We start from the raw sequence: 27544 nt of genomic DNA, 5'->3' as shown, positions 1-27544 counted from the left end.
CACAGAAAAGTACGGGCAGCTCTCCCAGAAACAGTCACAGAAGAAGACAGTTTTCAAATTGTTCCAAAATTGGTGAGCTACAAATTGCTAATAATCTGAAATAGGGTGGCTTGATCTCTGGAGCATTCTATATGTCCCCATGAGGAAATGACTGATGGACACACCTCTTGCGTCTCCATTGCACCATGCAGTGGTGCTCCGTTGTGCTGCACTGATTCAAGCATCAAAATGAAAAAGATTAATTTAGAAAATCAACAGAAAATAAACCGAAGAAAATACAAGGATATTATGAACGGAATCATAAAAGCTGTACAGATGGTGAAACTTTGTGTTTGTTACTCTACGCACAGACTGATGACCAGTTTCTCAATCCATTGTTTTTTTTTGTTCATTAGTGGTTGGAATGACCCAATTTCTCACAACTACAACAACAACAACTTGTATTTATATAGTGCCTTTAGCATTGTAAAACCTCAAGGCCCTTCACAGGAGTGTTATCAAACAAAATTTGACACCAACCACATAAGGAGATACTGGGGCAGATGGGGTTTAAGGAGCGTCTTAAAGGAGGAAAGAGGCGGAGAGGTTTTGGGAGGGAATTCCAGAATGTAGTGCCTTGGCAGCTGAAGGCACGGCCACCAGTGCTGGAGCAATTAAGTTTGGGGATGCTCAAGAGGCCAGAATTTGAGGAGCGCAGATATTTTGGCGGGGGGGTGGGGGTTGTGGGGCCGGAAGAGATTACAGAAATCGGGAGGGGCGAGGCCATGGAGGGATTTGAAAACCAGGATGAGAATTTTAAAATCAAGGCATTGTTGGGCCGGAAGCCAATGTCGGTCAGTGACCACGAGGATGATGGGTGAACGGGACTTGGTGCGAGTTAGGACACGGGCAGCAGAGTTTTGGATGGCCTCAAGTTTATGGAGGGTAGAATGTGGGAGGCCAGCTAAGAGAGCATTGGAATAGTCAAATCCAGAGGTGTCAAAGGCATGGATGAGGGTTTCAGCAGCGGATGAGCTGAGGCGGAGCAGAGTTGAGTGATGTTCTGGAGATGAAAATAGGCGGTGTTAGTGATGGTGCAGATATGTGGTCGGAAGCCCATCTTGGGGTCAAATATGACACCAATGTTGCGAACAGTCTGGTTCAGCCTTAGACATTTTCCAGGGAGAGGGATGGAGTCCGTGTCTAGGGAACGGAGTTTGCGGCGTGGACCGAAGACAATGGGCTAGAAATTGCGATGGCTCACTGCCTGGTTTCTCGGTGGCATTTGCTGTTTTGGGCGATAACCGGGTCGACGAGAAATGGCCCAGCTGAGTTACACCGGCAGTTTTGAGGTACCGCTGGGGAGCGGACTGCTGGCATGCACCGTCCTCTGATCTCCATGGTGTGATATTTGGCTCAGTGGTGACCTGCAGGTAAGTATTAAAAAAAACGCCCATGAGAATCAGTGGAGCTGGGCGGTTGGTGAGTAGCTCTGCAAGAAAAAGGTTAGTAATTGGTTTTTTTACTCTTATTTTAAAATTCTGTGGTGGTTTTAAATTAAAAGGGCACTGAGAATGTTTTAGATTTTTTTTTTTTATGTTCTGTTTTTGAAAAAATATTTTGTTTTTCTCCCACAGCCTTGGGGTAAATTTTTAGTGAATTTTTAAATTATCGCCCATTTTCTTTATGAACCGCCCAATCGACCCTAAATTCCACTTTTTTGACAACAATCGGGATGCAACACCCACTTTTTCTTCAGGGCAGATTTTTTTTTATTTTGGGGGGAAATTTTTGTTGGTAATAATCTTCGGAATCTTGGCGGTCTTTTGGGCTGCAATCGGGCGCTGGCAGGTTGTTAGGAAATTCTTGCCCATTGTCTTTAGTCTTCCCAATATTTAGTTGGAGGAAATTTCTGCTCATTCAGTACTACATGTCCGACAAGCAGTCTTGACAACTTAGAGACAGTGGAGGGATCGAGAGAGGTGGTGGTGTTGTCAACGTACATGTAGAAACTGATGTGTTTTCAGATGCGAAATAGGAAGGGTCCAAGGATAGATCCTTGGGGGACACCAGAGGTATCTCAGTATTGTTTAGCAGAAGGATAATAGATGCCCTGCAGTTGACCAGCTGAAAATCGATGAACCTGACTGAAGAAGGTAACTAAGTTCCTTTTAATCCAGCCAAATTCAACATTATTGTTGGAAGTGGCTATTTGCCTTGTAGGCCACAAGGTGCTGCATTTTAGAAGGCTATTCTAAAATCAGTTGATGAAACGCATCATATAATAATTGGTTAACCGGTCGAGCCTTCAGCTGCCTGAGCCCTCAACTCTGGAACTCCCTCCCTAAACCTCCGCCTCTCTACCCCTCTTTCCTCCTTTAAGACACTCCTAAAACCTACCTCTGACCAAGCTTTTGGTCACCTGCTGTGATTTCTTGTGTGGCTCAGTGCCAATTTATTTTTTTTGTCTTATAACACTGCTGCGAAGCATCTTGGGATGTTTTACTATGTGAAAGGCACTATATAAATACAAGTTGTTGTTAAAACAATCCTTATCTGTGGAATGTAGATTTAGCATGCTATCTTTAGTCTCTGAAATAGTTCTTCAATAATGTAAAAATAAAAAATAAAAACTGCCATTTATCCACTTACCTTTTTCCTGTTTGTGTTTTTTTTTTAGGGCTCCTCAGGCTCTGGTTTGAACACACGTTCTGATGATTTGTTGCAATGCGTTAAAACTGGTGACCTTTTAAAAGATAGAAATGGAAGCCATCTTGTGTTGGTACAGAGTCTCAGCAGTCTGGGAGAGTTGATATACACCTGTACTATGTTTATTCGAGGTACCAGTCTAATCAATTATGCGTCTAATTTTAAACTCATCAGCTGATATGAGACCAGTAATAGGTTTTTGTGTGTGAGTGAAAATCTGTTGCTTTATGTAGTATTGAATCACATTAATGAGTGACACTATTTATGACATTACACTTTACATACCATCCCTATGCTGATCTGCAAATAGATTACAGTTTTGAAACTTGGCCATTGATTGAGCCCTCAGCCACAGAAATTTGGATCCAGTTCCCTGCTTTTATTAAATTTATTCTCTCATCCAAGGTGACATTTGTTTTTGTTCTTTCTGTGCCATATATCATTCTTTTTGCCAGGATTCTTTTCCGCTTTTTGTCAATAGCATCCTGTAATGACTGACTGGGTGACTTTATCTTTTTATTCCCCTTCCCACTCCTTCAGTGAAACAACACAGATAGAAACCTCAAGAGATTTGGGGATGATTGTAGATGTGAATTAGTGTTTCACCACTGTGTGGTGCTGTACCACTATCTTTCCCTGTAAGAAGGAAGAACTTTTATTTGTATGGCCCCTCGGGCCTGCTCCGCCATTTAATACGATCATGGCTGATCTGATCTTGGACTCTGGTCCACTTCTCTACCCGCTCCCTATAACCCCCTATTCTCTTATTGGTTAAGAAACTGTCTATCTTGGTCTTAAATATATTCAATGTCTCAGCTTCCACAGCTCTCTGAGGCAGCAAATTCCACAGATTTACAACCCTCAGAGAAGAAATTCCTCCTCATCTCAGTTTTAAATGGGCGGCCCCTTATTCGAAGATCATGCCCCCTAGTTCCAGTCTCCCCCATCAGTGGAAACATCCTCTCTGCATCCACCTTGTCAAGCCACCTCATAATCTTATACGTTTTTATAAGATCACCTTTCATTCTTCTGAATTCCAATGAGTAGAGGCCCAACCTACTCAACCTTTCCTTTATAAGTCAACCCCCTCATCTCCAGAATCAACCTACTGAACCTTCTCTGAACTGCCTCCAAAGAAAGTATATCCTTTTGTAAATATGGAAGCCAAAACTGCACGCAGTATTCTAGGTGTGACCTCACCAATACCCTGTATAACTCTAGCAAGACTTCCCTGCTTTTATACTCCATCCCCTTTGCTGTACCTGCATACTAACTGTTTGTGTTTCATGTACAAGTACACCCAGGTACTGCTGTACTGCAGCACTTTGCAATTTTTCTCCATTTAAATAATAACTTGCTCCTTGACATTTTTCTGCCAAAGTGCATGACCTCACACTTTCCAACATTATACTCCATCTACCAAATTTTTGCCCACTCACTTAGCCTGTCTGCAGATTTTTTGTGTCCTCCTCACACATTGCTTTTCCTCCCATCTTTGTATCGTCAGCAAACTTGATTACGTTGCACTCAGTCCCTTCTTCCAAGTCGTTATTGTAGATTGTAAATAGTTGGGGTAGTGCAGTAACCTTTTATGTGAAACCTTGTCAAATGCCTTCTGGAAGTCCAAATACACCACATCCACTGGTTTCCCTTTATCCACCCTATTGGTTACATCCTCAAAGAACTCCAGCAAATTTGTCAAACATGACTTCCCCTTCATAAATCCATGCTGACTCTGCCTGACTGAATTATGTTTTTCCAAATGTCCTGCTACTGCTTCTTTAATAATGGACTCCCAACATTTTCCCAACCACAGATGTTAGGCTAACTGGTCTATAGTTTCCTGCTTTTAGTCTGCCTCCTTTTTTAAATAGAGGTGTTACATTTGCAGTTTTCCAATTTGCTGGGACCTCTCCAGAATCCAGGGAATTTTGGTAAATTACAACCAATGCTTCCGCTATCCCTGCCGTTACTTCTCTTAAGACCCGAGGATGCAAGCCATCAGGTCGAGGGCATTTATCTGCCTTTAGTCCCATTATCTCATTTGAGTACCACCTCCTTAGTGATTGTGATTGTGTCAAGTTCCTCCCTGCCTATAGCCCCTTGGCTATCCACTGTTGGAATATTGTTAGTGTCCTCTACCATAAAGACTGATACAAAATATTTATTCAGAGTTTCTGCTATCTCAATGTTTCCCATTACTAATTCCCCAGTCTCGTCCTCTAAGGGACCAACATTTACTTTAGCCATTTTTTTTTTCCTTTTATATATCTGTAGAAACTCTTGCTATCTGTTTTTATTTTTCGTGCCAGTTTACTTTCATTGCCTAACTTCCCTTTCTTAATCATTTTTTTAGTCAGTCTTTGCTGGCTTTTAAAAGCTTCCCAATCTTCAGTCCTCCCACTAGCTTTGGCCATTTTGGCCCTTGTTTTTAATTGGATACCGTCCTTTATTACTTTAGTTCGCCACAGATGGCTATCTTTTCTCTTACACGCTTTCCTCCTCATTGGAATATATTTTTCTTGAGAGTTGTGAAATATCTTCTTAAATGTACACCACTGTTCATCAACCGTCCTACACTTTATTCTATTTTCCCAGTCCACTTTAGCCAACTTTGCCCTCATACCTTCATAGTCTCCTTTATTTAAGCTGAGTATGGTTTGAGATCTAACTTTCTCACCCTCCATCTGAATTTGAAATTCACTCATGCTATGATCACTCATTCCAAGGGGATCCTTTACGAGGAGATTGTTTATTAATCCTGTCTCATTACAAAGGACCAGATCTAAGATAGCCTGCCCACTTCAGTACAGCCTTTGGCTGCCTGAGGAAAAGAGAGTGTTCGAAGACCAGGCCCTCAATTCTGCACCAAGCTCATGGTTTACAGGTTTGTAATAATACCCGCCCTCCTGTATGGCTCAGAGACATGGACCATGTACAGTAGACACCTCAAGTCACTGGAGAAATACCACCAACGATGTCTCCAAGATCCTGCAAATCCCCTGGGAGGTCAGACTCACCAATGTTAGCGTCCTCGACCAGGCCAACAACCCCAGCACTGACCACAGTTGATCAGCTCCGAGGGGAAGGCCACATAGTTCGCATGCCAGACACGAGACTCCCAAAGCAAGTGCTCTACTCTGAACTCTTTCAAGGCAAACGAGCTAAAGGTGGGCAGAGGAAACGTTACAAGGACACCCTCAAAGCCTCCCTGATAAAATGCAACATCCCCACTGACACCTGGGAGTCCCTGGCCAAAGACAACCCTAAGTGGAGGAAGAGCATCTGGGAGGGCGCTGAGCACCTCGAGTCTTGTCGCCGAGAGCATGCAGAAATCGAGCGCAGGCAGCGGAAAGCGCATGCGACAAACCAATCCCACCCACCCTTTCCCTCAATGATTATCTGTCCCACCTGTGACAGGAACTGTGGTTCTTGTATTGGACTGTTCAGTCACCTAAGGACTCATTTTAAGAGTGAAAGCAAGTCTTCCTTGATTCTGAGGGACTGCCTATGATGATGATGGTTGGTTCCGTTACATACTGCTCAAGGAACCCGTTCCTTATGCACTCTATGAATTCCTCTTCCTCAAGGCTACCCTGACCAATTTGATTTGTCCAATCAATATGGAGGTTAAAATCACCCATGATTATTGCTGTTCCCTTTTTACAAGCCCCCACTATTTCCTGGTTTATGCTCCGACCAACAGAGTTGCTACTGTTAGTGGGCCTATAGACTACGCTCACCAGTGACTTTTTCCCCTTATTATTCCTTAATTTCCACCCAAACTGTTTCAACATCCTGATCATTTGAGCCAATATCATTTTTCACTATTGCAGTGATTCCATACTTTATCAATAGAGCTACCCCACCTCCTTTTCCTTTCTGTCTGTCCTTCTGGATTGTCAAATACCCCTGAATATTTAATTCCCAATCCTGGTCACTTTGCAACCTCGTCTCTGTAATGGCTATCAGTTCATACCCACTTGTCTCTATTTGTGCCGTCAACTTATCTATTTTGTTACGAATGCTATGTGCATTTAGACAAAGTGCCTTTAAATTTGTTTTTTTGACCCTTTTTTCCTGCTTGTTTCCTCTCTCCTTCAAACTCACTATTTATTTTTGCTTTCTAATTCCAGCTTTACTCCCCTTGCTACTGAATCTATTTTCAGGTTCCCATCCCCCTGCCAAGCTAGTTTAAACCCTCCCCAACAGCACTAGCAAAACTCCCCGCGAGGATATTGGTCCCGGCTCTGTTGAGGTGCAACCCGTCCGTCATGTACAAGTCCCACCTTCCCCAGAAGCGGTCCCAATGCTGTAAACTAAAGCCCTCCCGCCTGCACCATCTCTCCAGCCACGTATTCATCTGCTTATCCTCCTATTTCTGTACTCACTAGCTCGTGGCACTGGGAGTAATCCGGAGATTACTACCTTTTGAGGTCCTGCTTTTTAATCTCTCTCCTAGCTCCCTAATCTCTGTTCCAAAAGGGCTGACTAGTCCCGTCATTCTTCCAGATGAGTTGAATAGTTGCTAAGAAGTCTGTTTACGAATGCACTGATGTATTCATCAAGCTACTTAAATCATTTTACGATCACTTCAACATTTGCTTTTGAGAATCTTCCCCAAAACCTCTGATGTTTCTGTCTGCTGTTTCACTGCAGGAGCATCTCATCATACCTCTTAAAAATGTCCCAAACTGCTCCACATACAATGAATTACATTGAAGTGCAGGATGTAGGCAGATGCAGCAGATGGATTGTACACATCAAGAATATGTGAACAATATGCTAGCGGCCTCAACAGATTTGACTGCTTCTACTATTCCCTTGGCCAGTTTTGTGTGTGAAAAGGAACACAAAGAAAGGGGAAAAAAAAGCTTTTTTAAATGCTCATCTGTAAATTTTTTTAAAAATTGTTCATGGGATGTGGGCGTCGCTGTCAAGGCCAGCATTTATTGCCTATTCCTAATTGCCCTCGAGAAGATGGTGGTGAGCTGCTGCCTTGAGCAGCTCCAGTCCATGTGGTGAAGATATTCCCACAGTGCTGTTGGGGAGGAAGTTCCAGGACTTTGACCCAAGGACGATGCAGCAACGGCGATATATTTCCAAGTCAGGATGTTGTGTGACTTGGAGGGGAACTTGGAGGTGATCGTGTTCCTAGTCCTGAATAAAGGTCTTGAAGCCTGAAGCGCTGTTTGACTCCTGTTTTTCCATATGCTGCCTGACCTGAGTATTTCCAGCTTTTTCTGTTTCTGTTTTAACATTTCCAGTATCTGCACGGTTTTGATTTTTGATCATAACTGTACTTTGTTTTAAATATTGTCCTGCTGCTTTGGTTGTTGGCAAAGTCTTTGCAAGAATTTTAAAGACTTTAGGAGTTTGGATAGTTGTTGCTGGTTTGTATATAATCTCTTCTGAATAGAGGTACAACTGCTCCTTGCTTGAAAAATATTTGATATTTTCCCTTTTATATTTTTAAACAGTTTTTAATGCAGATGATCCTTTGAAGTAAATTTGAGAGCAAGAATATTTGCTGCTTGATGTTCACTGAGTGTCAGGCGAATAGATGAACAAGTATTGTTTGATTCTTGTGTCCTTATTAGGTTTTCATAAAATGGAAGATGGTAATTTCCTGGAAGCTGTTGATATCTTGCAGCGAGCTACTGAAGGACTTTGCTCCAAGAGAATTCTGGCAGAAATCTATACTCTGATCGGCTACAGCTCATTCCAAATGGTACCCAAAATCAATAATTGGATTGCATTGTGCTTAACCAGCAAAGGAAATGTAATTTTAATTAGAGTGAAGGAAAATATCTCAGGAATACTAAAAGCTAAACTGAGAATGAACTTTTATAAAGAGCAATTGTTTTAATTTTGTTTATATGTAGAACCATGATTGGACAGCAGTTCCTGTAATGGGACCTTGTCTCCCGTACGCAGTGTACACACAATGAGCTCATTCAGATGACAGGAAGTTAGTCCTGCATTGATGTTCTCAGTAGCAATTTAAATCACCAAACCAATAAAATCAAAGAAAACATTTGTTTTCTTGGAAGGATGTGGAGGAACAGAGATACCTAAGAGTTCAAGAACATCATTTCTTGAAGTGAGTGCTGATAGATAAAACCATAAAAAAGGCCTCTGGTAATGTGTTTTATAAATAGGGGCGTAATCTTGTTCATAATACATTGAGGTTTTTAAGCCATAACTGTGGATATACAGGATCTGAAATTAGTGTTGTAGACCACATCATTTGCATAATCCATGTTTGGACACCAGTCGAGGCAAAATCTACATAGGATTACATGGAATATACAGCACAGAAACAGGCCATTCGGCCCAATCCGTCCATGCCGGCGTTTATGCTCCACTCGAGCCTCCTTCTGTCTTTCCTCATCTAAATCATAGAACCCTCTATTCCCTTCTCCCTCATATGCTTATCTAGCCTCTCCTTAATTGCACCTACACTATTCGCTTCAACCACTCCCTGTGGTAGCGGGTGCCACACTCTCACCACTCTTTGGGTAAAGAATTTTCTTCTGAATTCCCTATTGGATTTCTTGGTGAATATCTTATATTGATGGCCTCGAGTTATGCTCTTCCCCACAAGTGGAAACATTCTCTTTGTATCCACTCTATTAAAACCTTTCATAATTTTAAAGACCTCTGTCACCCCTCAGCTTTTTTTCAAAAGGAAAGAGATCCAGCCTGTTCATCCTTTCCTGATACTCTTGCATTTCTGCCATCATCCAAGTAAATCTTCTCCTCATCCTCTCCTCTATATCCTTTTTATAATATGGTGACCAGAACTGTACGCAGTATTCTAAGTGTGGTCTAACCAAGGTTCGATGCAGGTTTAGCATAACTTCCCTACTTTTCAATTCTATACCTCTCGAAATAAACCCTAGAACTTGGTTTGCTTTTTTTTTAATGACCTTGCTAACCTGTGTCACAACTTTGTGATTTGTATATTTGTACTCCGAGATCCTCTACCCCACCTTGGCTCTCTTGCCCTCCAAATAATAAATGACCTTATTCTTCCTACCAAAGTTTAATACCTCACACTTATCTGCAAATTTAAAAATTGTGTTTTGGATTCCAAAGACTAAATCGTTTATATAAATTGTGAATAACACTGATCCTTGTAGAACACCACTACCCACCTTCTGCCGCTGTGAATAAATGCCTTTTACCCCGACTCTCTGCTTTATCTCTTGAAGCCAGCTAGCTATCCATTCTGCTACTTGTCTCCTGACTCTGCATTCTCTGACCTTGTTCACCAGTCTATTATGGGGTACAGGTTGAACCTCCCTTATCCAGAACCCTCAGGACCTGGCCTGTTCTGGATAAGGGATTTTTACGGACGAGGGGTGGTCATGTTAAATTGTACGGTACAGGTACTGAACAAGAGGATATCGGGGCTGGCTGGCTTAGGGCTGGGAGTGCGGCAGAGAGATCATGGGTGGGGGGTGGGGGGGGGGCACGGTGGATCGCGGAGTCAGGCTAGCGATTGCGGGAGTCGGCAGCGAGGAAGGACTTCCAATTTGTTCATGTCGGAATTCTGCACATGTGCCATCTGTTGGCTGGGAATGGTTCTGGACGAGGGGTGGTTCAGGATAAGGGAGTTCTGGATAAGGGAAGGACCATATGGAAGACCTTTTGAAAATCTAGATAAATTACATCTACTACATTACCATTGTCTGCTCGCCCTTACCTCTTCAATAATTTCAGTTAGGTTGGTCAAGCAAGACTTTCCCTTTTGAAACCCCTGTTGACTATTCATTATTATATTTTTGGTTTCTAGATGTTCTTCTATTTTCTCCTTTTAGTAGAAATTCCATTATTTTTCCTACCACCAATGTTAAGTTGACTAGTCTATAATTTCCTGGACATGTTCTATCCTCCTTTAAATATAGGTATTATGTTAGCTATCCACCAGTCCTCTGGCACTACACCTTTTTCTAACAAATTATGAAATATATGTAGTAATGCCTCGGCTATCTCTTCCCTAGATTATTTTAAAATGTGTGGATGCAATCCATCCAGACCAGGGGTTTTATCCTCTTGAGTTTGATTAGTTTATTCAATATATCCCCTCTATTTATTTTAAATGCTCTTATCTCATTGCTAATCTCATCATCCTATGTCATGTCCACCTGTTCTATCTCCCTGGTAAATACTGAAGCAAAATAATTATTTAATATTTCTGCCATCTCTCTATCGTTACCTGTGGTATTATCTTGTCTGTCCATTAATGGCCCTATTCCCATCCCAACCTTCCTTTTTTTTTAATTGATATGCTTGTAAAATATTTTACTATTTTGTTTTATGTTCTTTGATCATTTAATTTCATAGTTTCTCTTTGCCTTTCTAATTTTTTTTGGATTTCTCTCCAAATCTCTTCGTAGTCTTCTTTATCATGCACTCCCCTGCTGTCTATGTATTTAATGTATGCCTCGTCCCTTACCCTCAATTGTTCTCTTATGGCTTTATTCATCCATGGAGTCTCAGTAGTGTTTGGTTTGTTCTTTCCTTTTAGGACTTATGGATGCACTTATGGCATCACTGAGAACAGATTGCATTTCATCTCTGTCCTTCTTGACAGGATAAATTCAGTTTAAGCTGCACCTCTCTTTTCCAAAGATGAAAGCAGCATTCATCTTGGTTTAGTGTACTAGCCAAATTGTGTTGAATGCAGCAACCCAGCCAAAGTGTGTGTGTGTATTAAGATTTCAACAAACTTGATTGAAATATATTTGAAATTCATTTTATATTCAAGGGTAAGATTTCATAAGCAAATTACACTTGTGCCAAAGTTATGTTTTTTTGAATTATCTGTTTAGGACAGACCACAAACTGCCTTGCAATATTTCAGATGGGCTCTTCAAGCAGATATCCAGTGCCTTTCTGCATTGTACCAAGCTGCCATAGTGTATCGACAGCTAGAGATGGTGGAAGCTGAGCTTGAGGCCCTGAACCATCTCTATGTGGTGAGTTCTAGTTTTGTTATAGAATCATAGAAATTTATGACACAGAAGGAGGCCATTCGGCCCATCGTGTCTGTGCTGGTAAACCGATTGTGCCACTAGATCCATGTTGATTACATACCTTTCAGCTTTTAAATAAGTTAGCGTGGGGCAAAAATCATTAAAATGTGGGTCCAGTTGCACTCTGGTGGACAGAATTGTTTGCAGATGCTTTTTGAATGTGTACATCAAGTTATGCACTGACTTGATTTGTCCTGGAAGACATAGCAATGCTGATGACCATCTATTTGCATGATACAGTTAGACATTGAACTGTTCTCTGCATGCTGGTGAAGTCGTTCAGATGCTGCATGTGGATTAAAAGAAACATATCGCTTTTTAAACTTGCCCACAGACTTTCTATTGGCTTTTGCACTGGGAGTTGCTGTCGGCCAACTATCGAAAAAGCACAGCTACAGAGCATCTGGGACCTGTGCGAATAGGGCAAGCAATTGTGTATCTCCTTAACCAATCAGATTGAAGAATCGTTAGTGGCAAATCGGGCACAGAAAGCAAAATAAAGAGAGGCAAAGAAAGATTGGTTTAAGAGAGAGATAGAAGAAACAAAGAAAAAGTTAAATATACATGTATATTTTTTTTAAATCTCCAGCAATATTTAAAATCTAAAGGAATTGGACTCCACATTTGTAAAAGTTAATTTTCAGTGCCAGAGAGGTTGTTTGGCAATAATTAAGACGTTTCACACTGTTAAAAGGGTACTTGCACTGGAATGGACAAGCCCAAACATTTCCTGGCGAGTTTAGTGCGTATATATCGGGTAAGTAGAGCAACTTCATGCGGTTCCATGTATTTCAGTGGTGAGTCTCTGAGAGATACCATTATTGCGCAGCTTATGGCGGAGCAGGGCAACTCTGACAGCAACTTCCTGATTTATGCATTTAACTGCATGTGCTGTCGTCAGAAGTTATTGTCCGATTTACACGTTAATAACGGAACGTTGTTGGCCTCCACATTGTTTTTACTGCAAAATCCGGCCCATAGTCTATGTTTAATAAAACATTGTGACACTATTTTAATCATAACCACAATATTCCACACTTAGTCCATTTTCAGTGCTTATCCGTAGAATTTTCAGTGCTTTGTTTAAATGAGGTAATAATCCAATTTTTTCTTCAAAGGGAGTTAACATAATTTCATGAACAGCAGCTTGTACTCGCCCATATAGTTACTATTCTGTTAAGGTTGGGAAAGAATTTCTTTTGATTGCTCATCTTAGTTGAACTATGCCAATTTTGTTGGCTGACATCTTTTACCACACCTATTGGCTTGCCTTCAGAGTGCTGCAGAGCTGCTCTGAAATGATGACAGACTAAGTATAAACGGGGATTTTTTTGTATGAGGTTGGAGGAGACATTCATTGTTTGTCTCGGAAAACATTGACACAGATTTTACATTAAGAATAATGGTGAGGTTAACAGCATTCACTGTTAATTTTACATTGTACATTAATGATTTAATGATTTAGACAAGGGGATTAAATGTAGTATCTCCAAATTTGCGGATGACACTAAGTTGGGTGGCAGTGTGAGCTGCGAGGAGGATGCTATGAGGCTGCAGAGTGACTTGGATAGGTTAGGTGAGTGGGCAAATGCATGGCAGATGAAGTATAATGTGGATAAATGTGAGGTTATCCACTTTGGTGGTAAAAACAGAGAGACAGACTATTATCTGAATGGTGACAGATTAGGAAGGGGGAAGGTGCAGCGAGACCTGGGTGTCATGGTACATCAGTCATTGAAGGTTGGCATGCAGGTAAAGCAGGCGGTTAAGAAAGCAAATGGCATGTTGGCCTTCATAGCGAGGGGATTTGAGTACAGGGGCAGGGAGGTGTTGCTACAGTTGTACAGGGCCTTGGTGAGGCCACACCTGGAGTATTGTGTATAGTTTTGGTCTCCTAACCTGAGGAAGGACATTCTTGCTATTGAGGGAGTGCAGCAAAGGTTCACCAGACTGATTCCCGGGATGGCGGGACTGACCTATCAAGAAAGACTGGATCAACTGGGCTTGTATTCACTGGAGTTCAGAAGAGTGAGAGGGGACCTCATAGAAACGTTTAAAATTCTGACGGGTTTGGACAGGTTGGATGCAGGAAGAATGTTCCCAATGTTGGGGAAGTCCAGAACCAGGGGTTACAGTCTAAGGATAAGGGGTAAGCCATTTAGGACCGAGTGGGTGAAGAAGTTTCTCCTCATGAGAGTGGTGAACCTGTGGAATTCTCTACCACAGAAAGTAGTTGAGGCCAATTCACTAAATATATTCAAAAGGGAGTTAGATGAAGTCCTTACTACTCGGGGGATCAAGGGTTATGGCGAGAAAGCAGGAGGGGGGTACTGAAGTTTCATGTTCAGCCATGAACTCGTTGAATGACGGTGCAGGCTAGAAGGGCTGAATGGCCTGCTCCTGCACCTATTTTCTATGTTTCTATGTTATTGTGGAGTAAATTGGACAGCAACTTCCGGAGTCCACACTTGTGCAGCTAAATGCAGAAATATGAAAGTTGCAGTCCGATTTGCCCTGCTCCTCCACAGTTGCACTACACTGGTACCTCACTGAGAGATTCAGCATGGAAATCCATGAAGTCCTGAAGTTGCTGTACTTGCCCACTGGTTACCCACTAAACACGCCAGAAAAAGTTAGGGCTGATGCATTCATGTTTAAGTACATTTTTAATGTCATAAGTTTTAATTACTGCCATCAGGCCTCGGGCACCGAAAATTTAATTTTACATGTGTAGTCTCATTTCTTCAGAATTTAATTATTGTTGGAGATTTTTTAAAAACTTAATATTTTTTCATTCTGTCTTTTTTATCGCTTAATCCCATCTTTCTTTCCCTCTCTTTCACTTTCTGCACATGATTTTACAATGAATTACATTTTCTATTTATACTTCCTGATTTAGATTCTGCATATCATAGAATCATAGAAATTTACAGCACGGAAGGAGGCCATTTCGGTCCATCGTGTCCACGCCGGCCGACAAAGCTATCCAGCCTAATCCCACTTTCCAGCTCTTGGTCTGTAGCCTTGTAGATTATGGCACTTCAAGTGCATATCCAGGTATTTTTAAAATGTGGTGAGGGTTTCAGCCTCTGCCACCTTTCAGGCAGTGAGTTCCAGATCCCCACCACACTAGGTGGAAAAATTTCCCCTCAAATCCCCTCTAAACCTCCTACCAATTACTTTAAATCTATGCCCCCTGGTTGTTGACCTATCTGCAAAGGGAAATAGGTCCTTCCTTTCCACCCTGTCCAGGCCCCTCATAATGTTATATACCTCAATGAGGTCTCCCCTCGGTCTCTTCTGATCCAAAGAAAACAAACCCAGCCTATCCAATCTTTCATCATAGATCATTCTCCAGTCCAGTCAACATCCTCATAAATCTCCTCTGTACCCTCTCTAGTGCAATCACATCTTTCCTGTAATGTGGTGACCAGAACTGCACGCAGTACTCTAGCTGTGGCCTAACTTCTGTTTCTTTGATTATCATCAGCGCTTCCCAATATATAGCCCCTCCCTATCTCTGCAAACTCCTCCAGCCCTGCAACCCTCTGATCTCTCCGCTCCTCCAATTCTGGCCACTTGCGCATACCCGATATTCAAAGCTTCACCTCGGCCCCAAACTCTGGATTTCTTGCCTCAAAACCTCTCCTCCTCATTTAAGAAGCTCCTCAAAACCCTACCTCTTTGATTACGCTTTTGGTGAGCTGCCCTAATATCCCCTTAAATGGCTTGGTGTTAAATTTTGTTAATGTTCTTGTGAAATGCTCAGACGTTAAATGTGCTATATAAATGCAATTGTGGTTGTTCTAACTGACTAATCCTTACAAAACACAATTTCTCAAACAAAAAAAAACTTAAGAAATACCTGCACATACATTACTGATTGAGCTTGACCAGTTACAATGTGGTCCAGGTAAAGAATTAATTTGACCTACAGTTTGCCCAAGAAACCAATTATTTTAAAAATGATGGTGACATCTTAATTTTATCTTAGAAAAGTTGAGCACCTTCGTTGTAAAAGTTCAAAACTTATGGAATCCCAGTGACACTGTTCATGCAGAAGCTGGAAGCACGAGGGAAAATCAAGAGTTTATCCAGGAAATGTATTCCAGCACCAAGACGTTAGTAAAGACAAACGTAGGTCCCCTGCAGTCAGAATCAGGGGAAGTCATAACGGGAAACAAAGAAATGGCAGACCAATTGAACAAGTACTTTGATTCGGTATTCACTAAGGAGGACACAAATAACCTTCCGGATATAAAAGGGGTCAGAGGGTCAAGTAAGAAGGAGGAAGTGAGGGAAATCCTTATTAGTCGGGAAATTGTGTTGGGGAAATTGATGGGATTGAAGGCCGATAAATCCCTTGGGCCTGATGGTCTGCATCCCAGAGTACTTAAGGAGGTGGCTTTGGAAATAGCGGATGCATTGACAGTCATTTTCCAACATTTCATAGACTGGATCAGTTCCTATCGAGTGGAGGGTAACCAGTGTAACCCCACTTTTTTAAAAAAGGAGGGAGAGAGAAAACAGGGAATTATAGACTGGTCAGCCTGACATCGGTAGTGGTTAAAATGATGGAATCAATTATTAAGGATGTCATAGCAGTGCATTTGGAAAGAGGTGACATGATAGGTCCAAGTCAGCATGGATTTGTGAAAGGGAAATCATGCTTGACAAATCTTCTGGAATTTTTTGAGGATATTTCCAGTAGAGTGGACAAGGGAGAACCAGTTGATGTGATGTATTTGGACTTTCATAGAAACATAGAAAATAGGTGCAGGAGTAGGCCATTCGGCCCTTCGAGCCTGCACCGCCATTCAATGAGTTCATGGCTCAACATTACAGAAGGCTTTCGACAAGGTCCCACACAAGAGATTAATGTGCAAAGTTAAAGCACATGGGATTGGGGGTAGTGTGCTGACATGGATTGAGAACTGGTTGGCAGACAGGAAACAAAGAGTAGGAGTAAATGGGTACTTTTCAGAATGGCAGGCAGTGACTCGTGGGGTACCGCAAGGTTCTGTGCTGGGGCCCCAGCTGTTTACATTGTACATTAATGATTTAGACAAGGGGATTAAATGTAGCATCTCCAAATTTGCAGATGACACTAAGTTAGGTGGCAGTGTGAGCTGCGAGGAGGATGCTATGAGGCTGCAGAGTGACTTGGATAGGTTAGGTGAGTGGGCAAATGCATGGCAGATGAAGTATAATGTGGATAAATGTGAGGTTATCCACTTTGGTGGTTAAAAACAGAGAGACAGACTATTATCTGAATGGTGACAGATTAGGAAAAGGGAAGTGCAACAAGACCTGGGTGTCATGGTACATCAGTCATTGAAGGTTGGCATGCAGGTACAGCAGGCGGTTAAGAAAGAAAATGGCATGTTGGCCTTCATAGCGAGGGGATTTGAGTACAGGGGCAGGGAGGTGTTACTACAGTTGTACAGGGCCTTGGTGAAGCCACACCTGGGGTATTGTGTACAGTTTTGGTCTCCTAACTTGAGGGAGTGCAGCGAAGGTTCACCAGACTGATTCCCGGGATGGCGGGACTGACATATCAAGAAAGACTGGATCAACTGGGCTTGTATTCACTGGAGTTCAGAAGAATGAGAGGGGATCTCATAGAAACGTTTAAAATTCTGACTGGTTTAGACAGATTAGATGCAGGAAGAATGTTCCCAATGTTGGGGAAGTCCAGAACCAGGGGACACAGTCTAAGGATAAGGGGTAAGCCATTTAGGACCGAGATGAGGAGAAACTTCTTCACCCAGAGAGTGGTGGACCTATGGAATTCTCCACCACAGAAAGTTGGTGAGGCCAAATCACTAAATATATTCAAAAAGGAGTTAGATGTAGTCCTTACGACTTGGGGGAATCAAGGGGTATGGCGAGAAAGCAGGAATGGGGTACTGAAGTTGCATGTTCAGCCATGAACTCATTGAATGGCAGTGCAGGCTCGAAGGGCCGAATGGCCTACTCCTGCACCTATTTTCTATGTTTCTAAATGGGAGACTCCATGCACTGGCTTTCTAAGGAATGAAGTGTTTCAAACTTGGAAAATGGAAAGAAGTTTTGATGGTTAGAACACAGTACATTAGCTGGAAATAAAAAGTTAAAAAAGGTAGAGAAACGAAAAATAGAACTTCTCTTTTAACATTTATTTTAGTAATCTTCAGTTAATTAAGTGCTAGTAGGTGCAGAAGAAACACTTTTTAAAATTAAAGTTTTCAGCTCATGCACCATGACATGGAAACAAACACCTCCGTGAGGAAATCTTCAATCTGATTGGTTGAAGAGGCACGCTGTCGGTTTCCCTGCTCATACACCCCTAAAGAGGGCACCACGCTGAAAAGGATCTTTAGGAACTGTAAATTGCTGCTCAAAAGCCTGTGAAAATTCTATGGGCAGCTGCAAGCGTGATGAGCGGTGTTCCTTCAGTGCTGACTGCAAAATCCGGACCATTATAAAATCATGGGCAGTGCCACTGTTTTACAGGGACCAAAATCAAATTCCATTTAAATGAAATGGGATTAGGGAAAATTCCAGGATTTTGTTCGTGTTCTGGAAATCGTATTCCTTCAGTTTAGTGGCCTTAATCATGGGTAAAAAGTTAACATTTTTGCAGGGTTGCCTCGGTATTCATGCTGTCCTCATGGGAATTTGGGAACGGCTGTGTTTACATGTACTTGGTGATGCTTCTTGTGTGATCCTGAGGGATGGAGATGATGAGTTTTGTGAAACTGACAGACATGTTACTAACAATAGATTAACTACGAGTGTCTATTGGGGTTGAACGTCAGATGGAGGATATGCTTTGTCTCATTTGAAGAAGTTTGGTCATAATTTTAAGAGTTCATATTTTTATTACCTATTTGAGAGACGTGGTTGGTCGCTTTAAATTTGGTTGCTGTTGGAGAGGATCTATGTCGCTGTCTAGCACTTAAAGTGTTACTCCTGTTGCAACTACATTTTAATTACAAGGCAAGTAGAAATCACTGAACACAGATTGCTTGCTTTGTCCTGAAATGAATCAAATTTTAGATAAAGTGCTGGATAACACTTGCAGATGTGCTGGGGCCTTGTAACTAGATGGAGTATGGAGTTCAGGAAACCATCACATTAGTTTGATAAACTTGATTCACTTGTGGAATACATCTTGTACTCCAGTATTCAACATGATAAGTGTAAATGCCAAGCAACATCCACCCAGCTTGTCCATCCTTCCAGATTAGCGAGATATGAGGTGAAGACCTTAAAGATTCTAATGATTAAGCAAAACTGAGTTCAAATTTTGTGTTCAGATTTAATATTGCTAAGAGAGTGAGCAAAGTGTTGTGCTTTTGAAATGTTTGACCCTGAGGAGGTGTATAGAAAAGTTCTATAAGTTCTGCCCTATTGGCTTTATGCTGCTCTTTAACTTTAACTTTTAATAAATCTTAATTTATAGCCTAGATCACATGGTCTGATGGTGTTTATTCTTAATTTATAGCCGCGATCACATGGTCTGATGTTTATTCTTCTATCCAAACACCACGAGAATATGATGGGACTTGTATCAGTAAACTACTGCAGTAACCACAGTTTCAATTTGACCCCGAGGCAATGCCACATTACTAAATTGGGAGGGAGTGTTTGCTTAAGGGAGTGGTTAAGGCACAGAAGATGAGATAAATATCTGTGAATAAAGCCTAAAAGTGTCTGAGGCGCCTCTTACACCAGTGCTGTATTGTCACATTATATCTGCCCAGATGATGTGCACAAGTCCTGGATTGTGGCTTGAACCCATGACCTACTGACTCAGAAATAAATGTGCTACCAACTAAGACAAGCTAACAATTCTCAATTTGATTTATATCCTTAGAAAGCAGCAGCTATTTCCATAAATAAGAGGGTTGTTAGGTTATGGAATGCTCTGCCAGAAACCATAGTAGAAGCAGAATCCATAAATAACACTTAAACGGGAGGTGGATAAATATTGGCCTGGAAATCCCGGCCTCCCTGGGTCCGTACTGAGTACTTGCATACAACGGACCCGGGAAGGCAGCGCAAAAACCAGTTTTCAGCACATAATGCGCATGCGCTGAACACCAGCTTTTCTGATTTGTCAAGCTGGAGCTTGACAGATCCAAAGCACATCGGTAGCGAGGACATTTGCAAGGGCAAGAGTGCGGGATTTACTCATGTCTTGCCCAGCAAATATCCTCACGCTCTTGCACCTGATAAAAGCAGGCACATAGCCGACTTTTACAGGCGTAAGAGTTTTAAAACATACAAAAATATAATTAAATTTAAAAAAAAAAAACACATTTTATTGTTTAAAAACCCTGCCCACTAAGGCAAGTTTATTTTTAACCCTAATTACAAAACTTAGAAAAAAATATATTTTTCCTATTTTTTTAAGGCATTTATTAACTTTAATTTCAATTAATTTTAATTATGTAAGGCATGTTTTTTATTTTTTAGTGTGTGTGGGTTTTTTTTTATTAATAGCAATGAGAACTCATAGATATGGAGTTCATTGCTACTAATGAGAATGCTGTGGAATACTGTATCTGATTGGTTGAGCAGTCACACATGACTGCACCTGCATGGGAACCTGGAGGACGGGAGCGCGCTTTACAGCTTGGGAAGAGAAGGCCTCCCCAACGGAATCCCATGCACCTCTGGGACTACTAGGTAAATTTGTAGTCATTTTTCAGTTCAGAGGCATCTGCCCACGGGAAGCCTCGGAACGTAATTTCTGTGTCAATAGAAAACAATGTCAAAGAAAAGTATGACAAAAACGCGCAGAAGTGGGACTTTGGCTTGAATGGCCTCTTTATATGCTGTAAAATACTGTAACATTAGCTCTCATTCTCTTTGCTTTAAAGTTTACGAAAGAAGGAAGAAAAATATGTGGTTCTGAGTAGCTAATGCATACATCATTGTGGCTGTGATTAGGATATAGATATATAACGTACAGTCCAGCCCTTTTACTTAATGTCCATTTGGTATGTCCAATTAATAATTCCCTCCCATGCTCTAACTTGCAAAGCACTAATTCAAACTTAGTGCAACTTTTGTAGGGTTCGAGTTAAACACTGAACTGAAATGCAAAATGTGTTAAATTTTATTTTCTAGGCTTTGGAAAGTTGGGATCAGTTTAAAGACGGCAATCATGATCCTCAAGTTCTGATTAGACCTGAACAGCTGGTACGGATTCCTGCAACATGTCATCTGTTGACCGGTGTAAACCAGGTGCATGTAAAGCACTCCCTTGCAAGAAGGTTTCTTCAGATAGGAAGGTACTATTTACAAAATTCCCACTGTACAGGCCGCATGTGGAAAACAAATAGATTGCAGTTTTTCAGGAAGGCAGCCCACCACCACCTTTTCAGGACAGCTCGGGATGGGAAATTAATGCCAGCCTTGGCAGTGATGCCTACATCCCAAGACCTTGATGGAATATGGGATGATAAGCCTTTTTCTATGAAGGGAAGGGTGATTGACCTGAAATATTCTCCAGAATTGGCACTCGACATCAAAATTTAATTTAAGGTTTTTTGTTGCTTTCACTTGTTAATTTTTTTCCTCTTTTCCCAGAGACATTGACTCCTTGCTGGGTTGCAATTTCATGGGCACGGGGCATCCTTTGATTCCTTGCCCAAGTTGCAATTATGCATGAGTGAGCCTGGATGTATCAGCTGTTTGCATGCGGAGGCCTGTCTGATCCTATCCTTACTAAAAGGACTACACAGGAAAAGTCACCAAAAGTGATCGAGTTCAAGAACCCTGGCTGACTTTCCAATCTTTAACCCAGTAGTACTAAGATCAATTATATATCCCTATTCGTGCCCTGGCTGAGACGTAACTAATCTATCTGATGTAGCTCAGGAATTCAATCTGGGATCTTCCCCGTCTGAATCTGCTCAACTTGCTCACTGAACACTCTCTTTGAGTTATCTAGGGAATGGTTTTGCATCTTAAGGTTGAAGCACACATTTATTTTGACATTTTTAGATTCCGTTTCACTTTCAGCAATTTAACTTTTGTTTTGCTTAGAGCTGAAGAGGCAGCGGAACACTATCTTGATCTACTGGCTTCATTTCTGGAGGGATCCCAACAGGAAGTGAGTGTCATTTAAAAATAATTTGTTGATCTTCATACACAAGATGTCTGCATGGCATTTTTAAAATGTTTTTGGACAACCGAGATGTTGCTCAAGAAGATTCTATGTTAAATGTTGAGCCTAAACTGCACTACTGTGATTACGAACTCCGACCTCATTCAGAATGAACTGTCGTAATTTCTGCCCTTATCATGGCAGTCGATCTTCCTTGGCATTGTATACAGGAAGTCATGACTTGTAAGTTTTAAGAAGAAGTGAGGTTATTTGGGGGAGGGGGAATAAGTGGATTAGAGCTAAGGAAGTACTGAACATTGGAGGTCATAAGAAGCTGGGGGGAGGAAAGCAGAGTGGAGTGGGAGTTGGAAGAAGGTAGAGGAGGTGTGGAGCCAAGGAGTAGGAGGAATGTAGTGGATGGGTAGAACAGGATTAGAGGCACAGGCATGTGTGGAGGAGGCAGAAGAGGACTACAGGCCAACTGAGGGAGAAGATGGAACAACATTGGAGGTGAGAGAAGGAAAAAACAGGATTAAAGGCATTTGAGGTGGTGGGGCGGGAGAAAAGATGGAGCACCATGAAAGACCAGAAAGTAAATGGAGGCCGCACAGGAGAGAATCTAAGGTCACCAAAGGAGAACTGAAACCCAGTGGGAGCAGTAGCAGTGGTGCGACGAGTGAAACTGGTAAGATAAGTGTAACCAGAATGGAGGAGAGAGAGAGGGGGAAGGGTAGGGGGAGAGGAGAGGAGAGGAGAGGAGAGGAGTGGGTGGGGTGGGGGGGGAAGAAGAGAGCAGAGGGATTCGGAATCAGGAAGGGTGAAGGAGAAGGGGGTGACCGGGGTGTCCAGATGAATTGGGTCAAGGAGAAGAGGATTACTGGTACGGCATGAGGGAGGTGGGAAGTCATTAATTTCGATTGTAAATAGTTGGGGTCCCAGCACTGATCCCTGCAGCACCCCACTAGTTACTGGTTGCCAATCAGAGAATGAACCATTTATCCCGACTCTCTTCTGTTAGTTAGCCAATCCTCTATCCATGCTAATATATTACCCCAAACCCTATGAACTTTTATCTTATGCAGTAACCTTTTATGTGACACCTTGTCAAATGCCTTCTGGAAGTCCAAATAGACCACATCACTGGTTTCTCTTTATCCACCCTGTTCGTTACATCCTCAGAACTCCAGCAAATTTGTCAAACATGACTTCCCCTTCATAAATCCATGCTGACTCTGCCTGACTGTATTTTGCTTTTCCAAATGTCCTGCTACTGCTTCTTTAATAATGGACTCCAACATTTTCCCAATCACAGACATTAGGCTAACTGGTCTATAGTTTCCTGCATTTTGTCTGCCTCCTTTTTTAAATAGGGGCGTTACATTTGCAGTTTTCCAACCTGTTGGGACCTCTCCAGAATCCAGGGAATTTTGGTAAATTACAACCAATGGATCCACAATCTCTGCCGCTATTTCTCTTAAGACCCTAGAATGCAAGCCATTAGGTCCAGGGAATTTATCTGCCTTTATTATCTTACTGAGTACCACCTCCTTAGTGATTGAGAGTGTAACGTAGCCAAGTTTGCCGATGATACAAAGATGGGAGGAAAAGCAATGTGTGAGGAGGACACAAAAAATCTGCAAAAGGACATAGACAGGCTAAGTGAGTGGGCAAAAATTTGGCAGATGGAGTATAATGTTGGAAAGTGTGAGGTCATGCACTTTGGCAGAAAAAATCAAAGAGCAAGTTATTATTTAAATGGAGAAAGATTGCAAAGTGCTGTAGTACAGTGGGACCTGGGGGTATTTGTGCATGAAACACAAAAGGATAATATGCAGGTACAGCAAGTGATCAGGAAGGCCAATGGTATCTTCCCCTTTATTGCAAAGGGGATGGAGTATAAAAGCAGGGAAGTCTTACTACAGCTATATAAGGTATTGGTGAGGCCATACCTGGAATACTGCGTGCAGTTTTGGTTTCCATATTTACGAAAGGATATACTTGCTTTGGAGGCAGTTCCGAGAAGGTTCACTAGGTTGATTCTGGGGATGAGAGGGTTGACTTATGAGGAAAGGTTGAGTAGGCTGGCCTCTATTCATTGGAGTTCAGAAGAATGAGAGGCGATCTTATCGAAAGATTATGAGGGGGCTTGACAAGGTGGATGCAGAGAGGATGTTTCCACTGATGGGGGAGACTAGAACTAGAGGGCACGATCTTAGAATAAGGGGCTGCCCATTTAAAACAGAGATGAGGAGAAATTTCTTCTGAGGGTTGTATATCTGTGGAATTCGCTGCCTCAGAGAGCTGTGGAAGCTGGGTCATTGAATAAATTTAAGACAGAAATAGACAATTTCTTAAAACGATAAGGGGTTATGGGGAGCGGGCAGGGAAGTGGAGCTGAGTCCATGATTAGATCAGCCATGATATTGAATGGCAGAGCAGGCTCGAGGGGCCTTTTGGCCTACTCCTGTTCCTATTATGTTCTTATAACAACTGAAAATGAATTAAATTCGAAACTACATTTGTTGCCTGTGGACACTGATTGTAGAGCTGACAAACAATGAATTTGCGTATTTTAAATTTGTCATGTTGATCTTGGGAGCATGCTGACACAGGACAGAATTGCTTATTTGGGGACAGGGAAGTCATGCAGGCAGCAGAGGCTGATCAAGGGGGTGCTTGAGACAAGGGTCAGAAGGTCAAATTGGTGCTACCAATGGATTGAGGAGAATCAAAGGGTGATCATGAGTTGGGGGGCAGGGGATGGAGAGGTTCATCGCTGGCCCAGAACAGGCCCGGAGGTCAATAATGGAGTGGGGAAGTCGGGAGTCTGCTTTGGAGGCCAAAGATAGGGCCCACAATGCAAATGGGGTTGAGACAGAGCACATGTCACCAGATGTAACAGGTGTGGACACATTTAACAATGAAATGCCCATAAAAAATATTAACAGGCGACAGTATGTTCTGCTTTTATGTTGACAGTATGATCTACTGTTGTGTTACATACATTGGGCCCAATTTTGGTCAACCTGTTTTTTTGGCGCACTGACCCTTTTATGTGGCGACTTTGTGCGCTGGAAAGGGCGGCAAAAAAACTTTTAGTATTCTGGCCCCCCTGCCGAGTGTCCCGGGTCCTGGCGTGGCGTCCATGGTGGACTGGGGGGGGGGGGGGGGGGGCGGAGCTACAGCCCTGCGCTGAAAACACTGCCGACAGCTGTCACATGTGCAGTGGAGTCTGCACGCATGCTCTTCGCTCTCCCAGCGTGTCCTGCAAGCTGTCAGCAGGACACGATGTTCGCCGCCCCGAGCCATGGCCGAATGGTCGCCCACGTCTGAGTGCAGCCCAAGCTGTCAGAACCCTACCCGAGATGCTGCCGAGCCCCCGCCCCCCCTCCCTGGTGCCGTTGAGTCCAGCCTTTCCTTCCCCTCCTCCAGATGCCGCCGAGCCCAGCCTTTCCTCTCCCTCCCTCCCTCTGCCCCCCCCCACCCCCACCCCCAGTCTCCCGATGCGTCTTTGCCGGCCGCCCCTATTCCACGCCGAATGGCCTCCCATACAGGCCGACCCGCTGCCTTCCCTGGCCCAAGGTAGGATTTACTTCAAATATTTAATTGTTAATCAATTGTTTAACTGAGTTCTTTATATTTATTTAGTTATTTTAACTTTTATTTGGAATGTTTGGTGCTTGAGTGCAGGTCCTTACTTATTTACCTGCGCTGATTCCTTAACTGCCTGTAACGTTTTTCAGAGCTGACCACATATGCTGACCTAAGTCGATTTGGTGTAAGTGTTAGCTGGCCTCGATGACCAAAACTGGCTTTGGGGGGGAAAAAAACTGAACTAAAAAAAAAATCGTATCTAACTAAGTTATTCTGGAGCAAATTTATTGGGAAAAATGTTTTTTTTTTTAACGTGCATCAGAAAAACCAACTTACTCCAAAAAAAAGTGATGCAAGTCATGGCCAAAATTGGGCCCATTAAGTCTAAGAATATGTTCATTCTCTTACCTGTCTTCCTAGTGGGAGGTGCTGAGTGAGCTACCATTGGCCACAGGCTGCATTTTAACAAGCCTTGCTCTATCTAGGGTTAGAAATGCATCATTGTTTTCAATTTTTAATTGTATTGTGCTCTTTCATAGGTATTTCTTGTCGCAGACCCCACCGTTCCTAGCATTCCTGAAATCTATCTGGAAGCAGCAGTAGCTCTCTTGCGATGTCAAAGATATAATGATGTCATCACTGTTTGCGAGGAAATTGCCTGCAAAATGTCAAGTTTACTTTCAGAAAAATTAACATTTGAAATTCGGGTTAATGAATGGCTGTCTGGTGATTGCTCAGAAAGGACTGATGTTCCAGAGATTAACACCAAGTGTCAGAGTTCTCTTTCGAAATGCTTCAATGAGTCACAAACATTTTGGGCAAAGAAGAAGGAAACCCTCAATTATATTTTATGGTCAGCAACTGCATTTTTATATCAAGGACAAGCTTTTGCTCTCTTGAAAAATAATAAGGAGTCAATTACTAATTTTAGTCGGTGAGTTACCGTCATAAGTATATTATCCTTTACAGGATTGCAAGTTATATAATGCTAGGCAGAAAGCACTTGCTGATATTCCGTACTACAGTGTTACAGCAGATTCTACATTGTGTAGTAGTCTAGGAAAATACAAATATACAGGAATGGAAAAGGTAATTTCGGTCCAGTTAGCCAGCCTTCAGTTTGAAGACAGAATACACAATTCACATCCGATCTCACTCCATTGATTTTTCTTGGCAAATGCCTGTCCAACTTATTCTTACAATTGCTGATTTTATCAACCTTGGACTGCCCAGGTAATTAACCATTCACCACCCTCTGTGTGAAAGAGTTAGATCTTTCAATTTGTTAGCTTCATCCCATGCCTCTCATTTTCCAGGGCATGATGTACAGTTTTTAGAATTCAACTCAAAAAGGTTCCCTTTGGGTCTTCTCTTCTGTAGTCCAAACAAACTCAACTGCTGTAGTCCCTCCTTGTAGTTCAGGTGCCTGATATCAGGTATCGGATGGGTAGCCTGTTGCATCTTTTAAGTACCATGATCTCTCTTCTGTAATATGGCAACCAAAACCTTTACCTTTTTCCCCTTCCCCCTTTCCTCCTCTGCCCCCTCCACTTTTTTTCCCCTCGTTTCCTCAATAGAGAGCAAAAACATTTGCAAAGGGAGATCTGCCTGTACCACAATGAATGAGGTGGAAGTCGCTTTGTTCAGTTCCTCACCCAACCTTTCCCTGCCTGCCCTCTTTAGGGTCACAGTGGGTCCCACTGTTGTCGTCTCAGGCCTTATCCATGAGGACGTTGCCACCTACCAGCTTCTTCGAACCATTATGGTTCAGGGTTCTCACTTGTGCCTCATTGGGTGTAAGGCCCATGCTGTTGAGCACTTTTATGTCGTCATCCCATCTTGTTCTGGGTCTGTCTCGTGGTCTCTTCCATGTTGGTGGTGGCTTGGTGGTGAATGCTATGGCAGGGTCAGAGTTGCACCTTTCCCCCTTGATTTATGTCCTCATAATCCAGAAGCAAAGAGATTCACGAGTTTTTATTCATATTTCTGCCTTTTGACAGCATTTGGTAGAATTCTGCAACATTTACAGATTTACTTATTTGTGAACGGTGTATATTCTTTTGAAAACTTCCAGTATTCATCTTGGATAATTTTCAGCCTTTTGCAATCATTTTCA

At 42.3% G+C, this 27544-nt stretch overlaps 1 protein-coding gene across 3 annotated transcripts in view; it reads left to right on the top strand.

Moving 5' to 3' along the window:
* Positions 1-27544, top strand: part of fancg (FA complementation group G) — a 78600-nt gene that overhangs the window by 26075 nt on the left and 24981 nt on the right. For all 3 annotated transcript variants that reach the window (XM_070862506.1, XM_070862503.1, XM_070862505.1), the window contains exons 5-10: positions 2660-2819; positions 8289-8419; positions 11529-11675; positions 20853-21016; positions 21774-21840; positions 25968-26362. In XM_070862506.1, coding sequence (XP_070718607.1) covers positions 2660-2819; positions 8289-8419; positions 11529-11675; positions 20853-21016; positions 21774-21840; positions 25968-26362 — 1064 coding nt within the window. The remainder of the gene's footprint in view (positions 1-2659; positions 2820-8288; positions 8420-11528; positions 11676-20852; positions 21017-21773; positions 21841-25967; positions 26363-27544) is intronic.

This window comes from Pristiophorus japonicus, chromosome 2 (assembly GCF_044704955.1).
Source record: "Pristiophorus japonicus isolate sPriJap1 chromosome 2, sPriJap1.hap1, whole genome shotgun sequence".
Classification (NCBI taxonomy): domain Eukaryota; kingdom Metazoa; phylum Chordata; class Chondrichthyes; family Pristiophoridae; genus Pristiophorus; species Pristiophorus japonicus.
The sequence above is the reverse complement of the archived record's forward strand: the minus strand, read 5'-3'. Positions and strand labels throughout refer to the sequence as shown.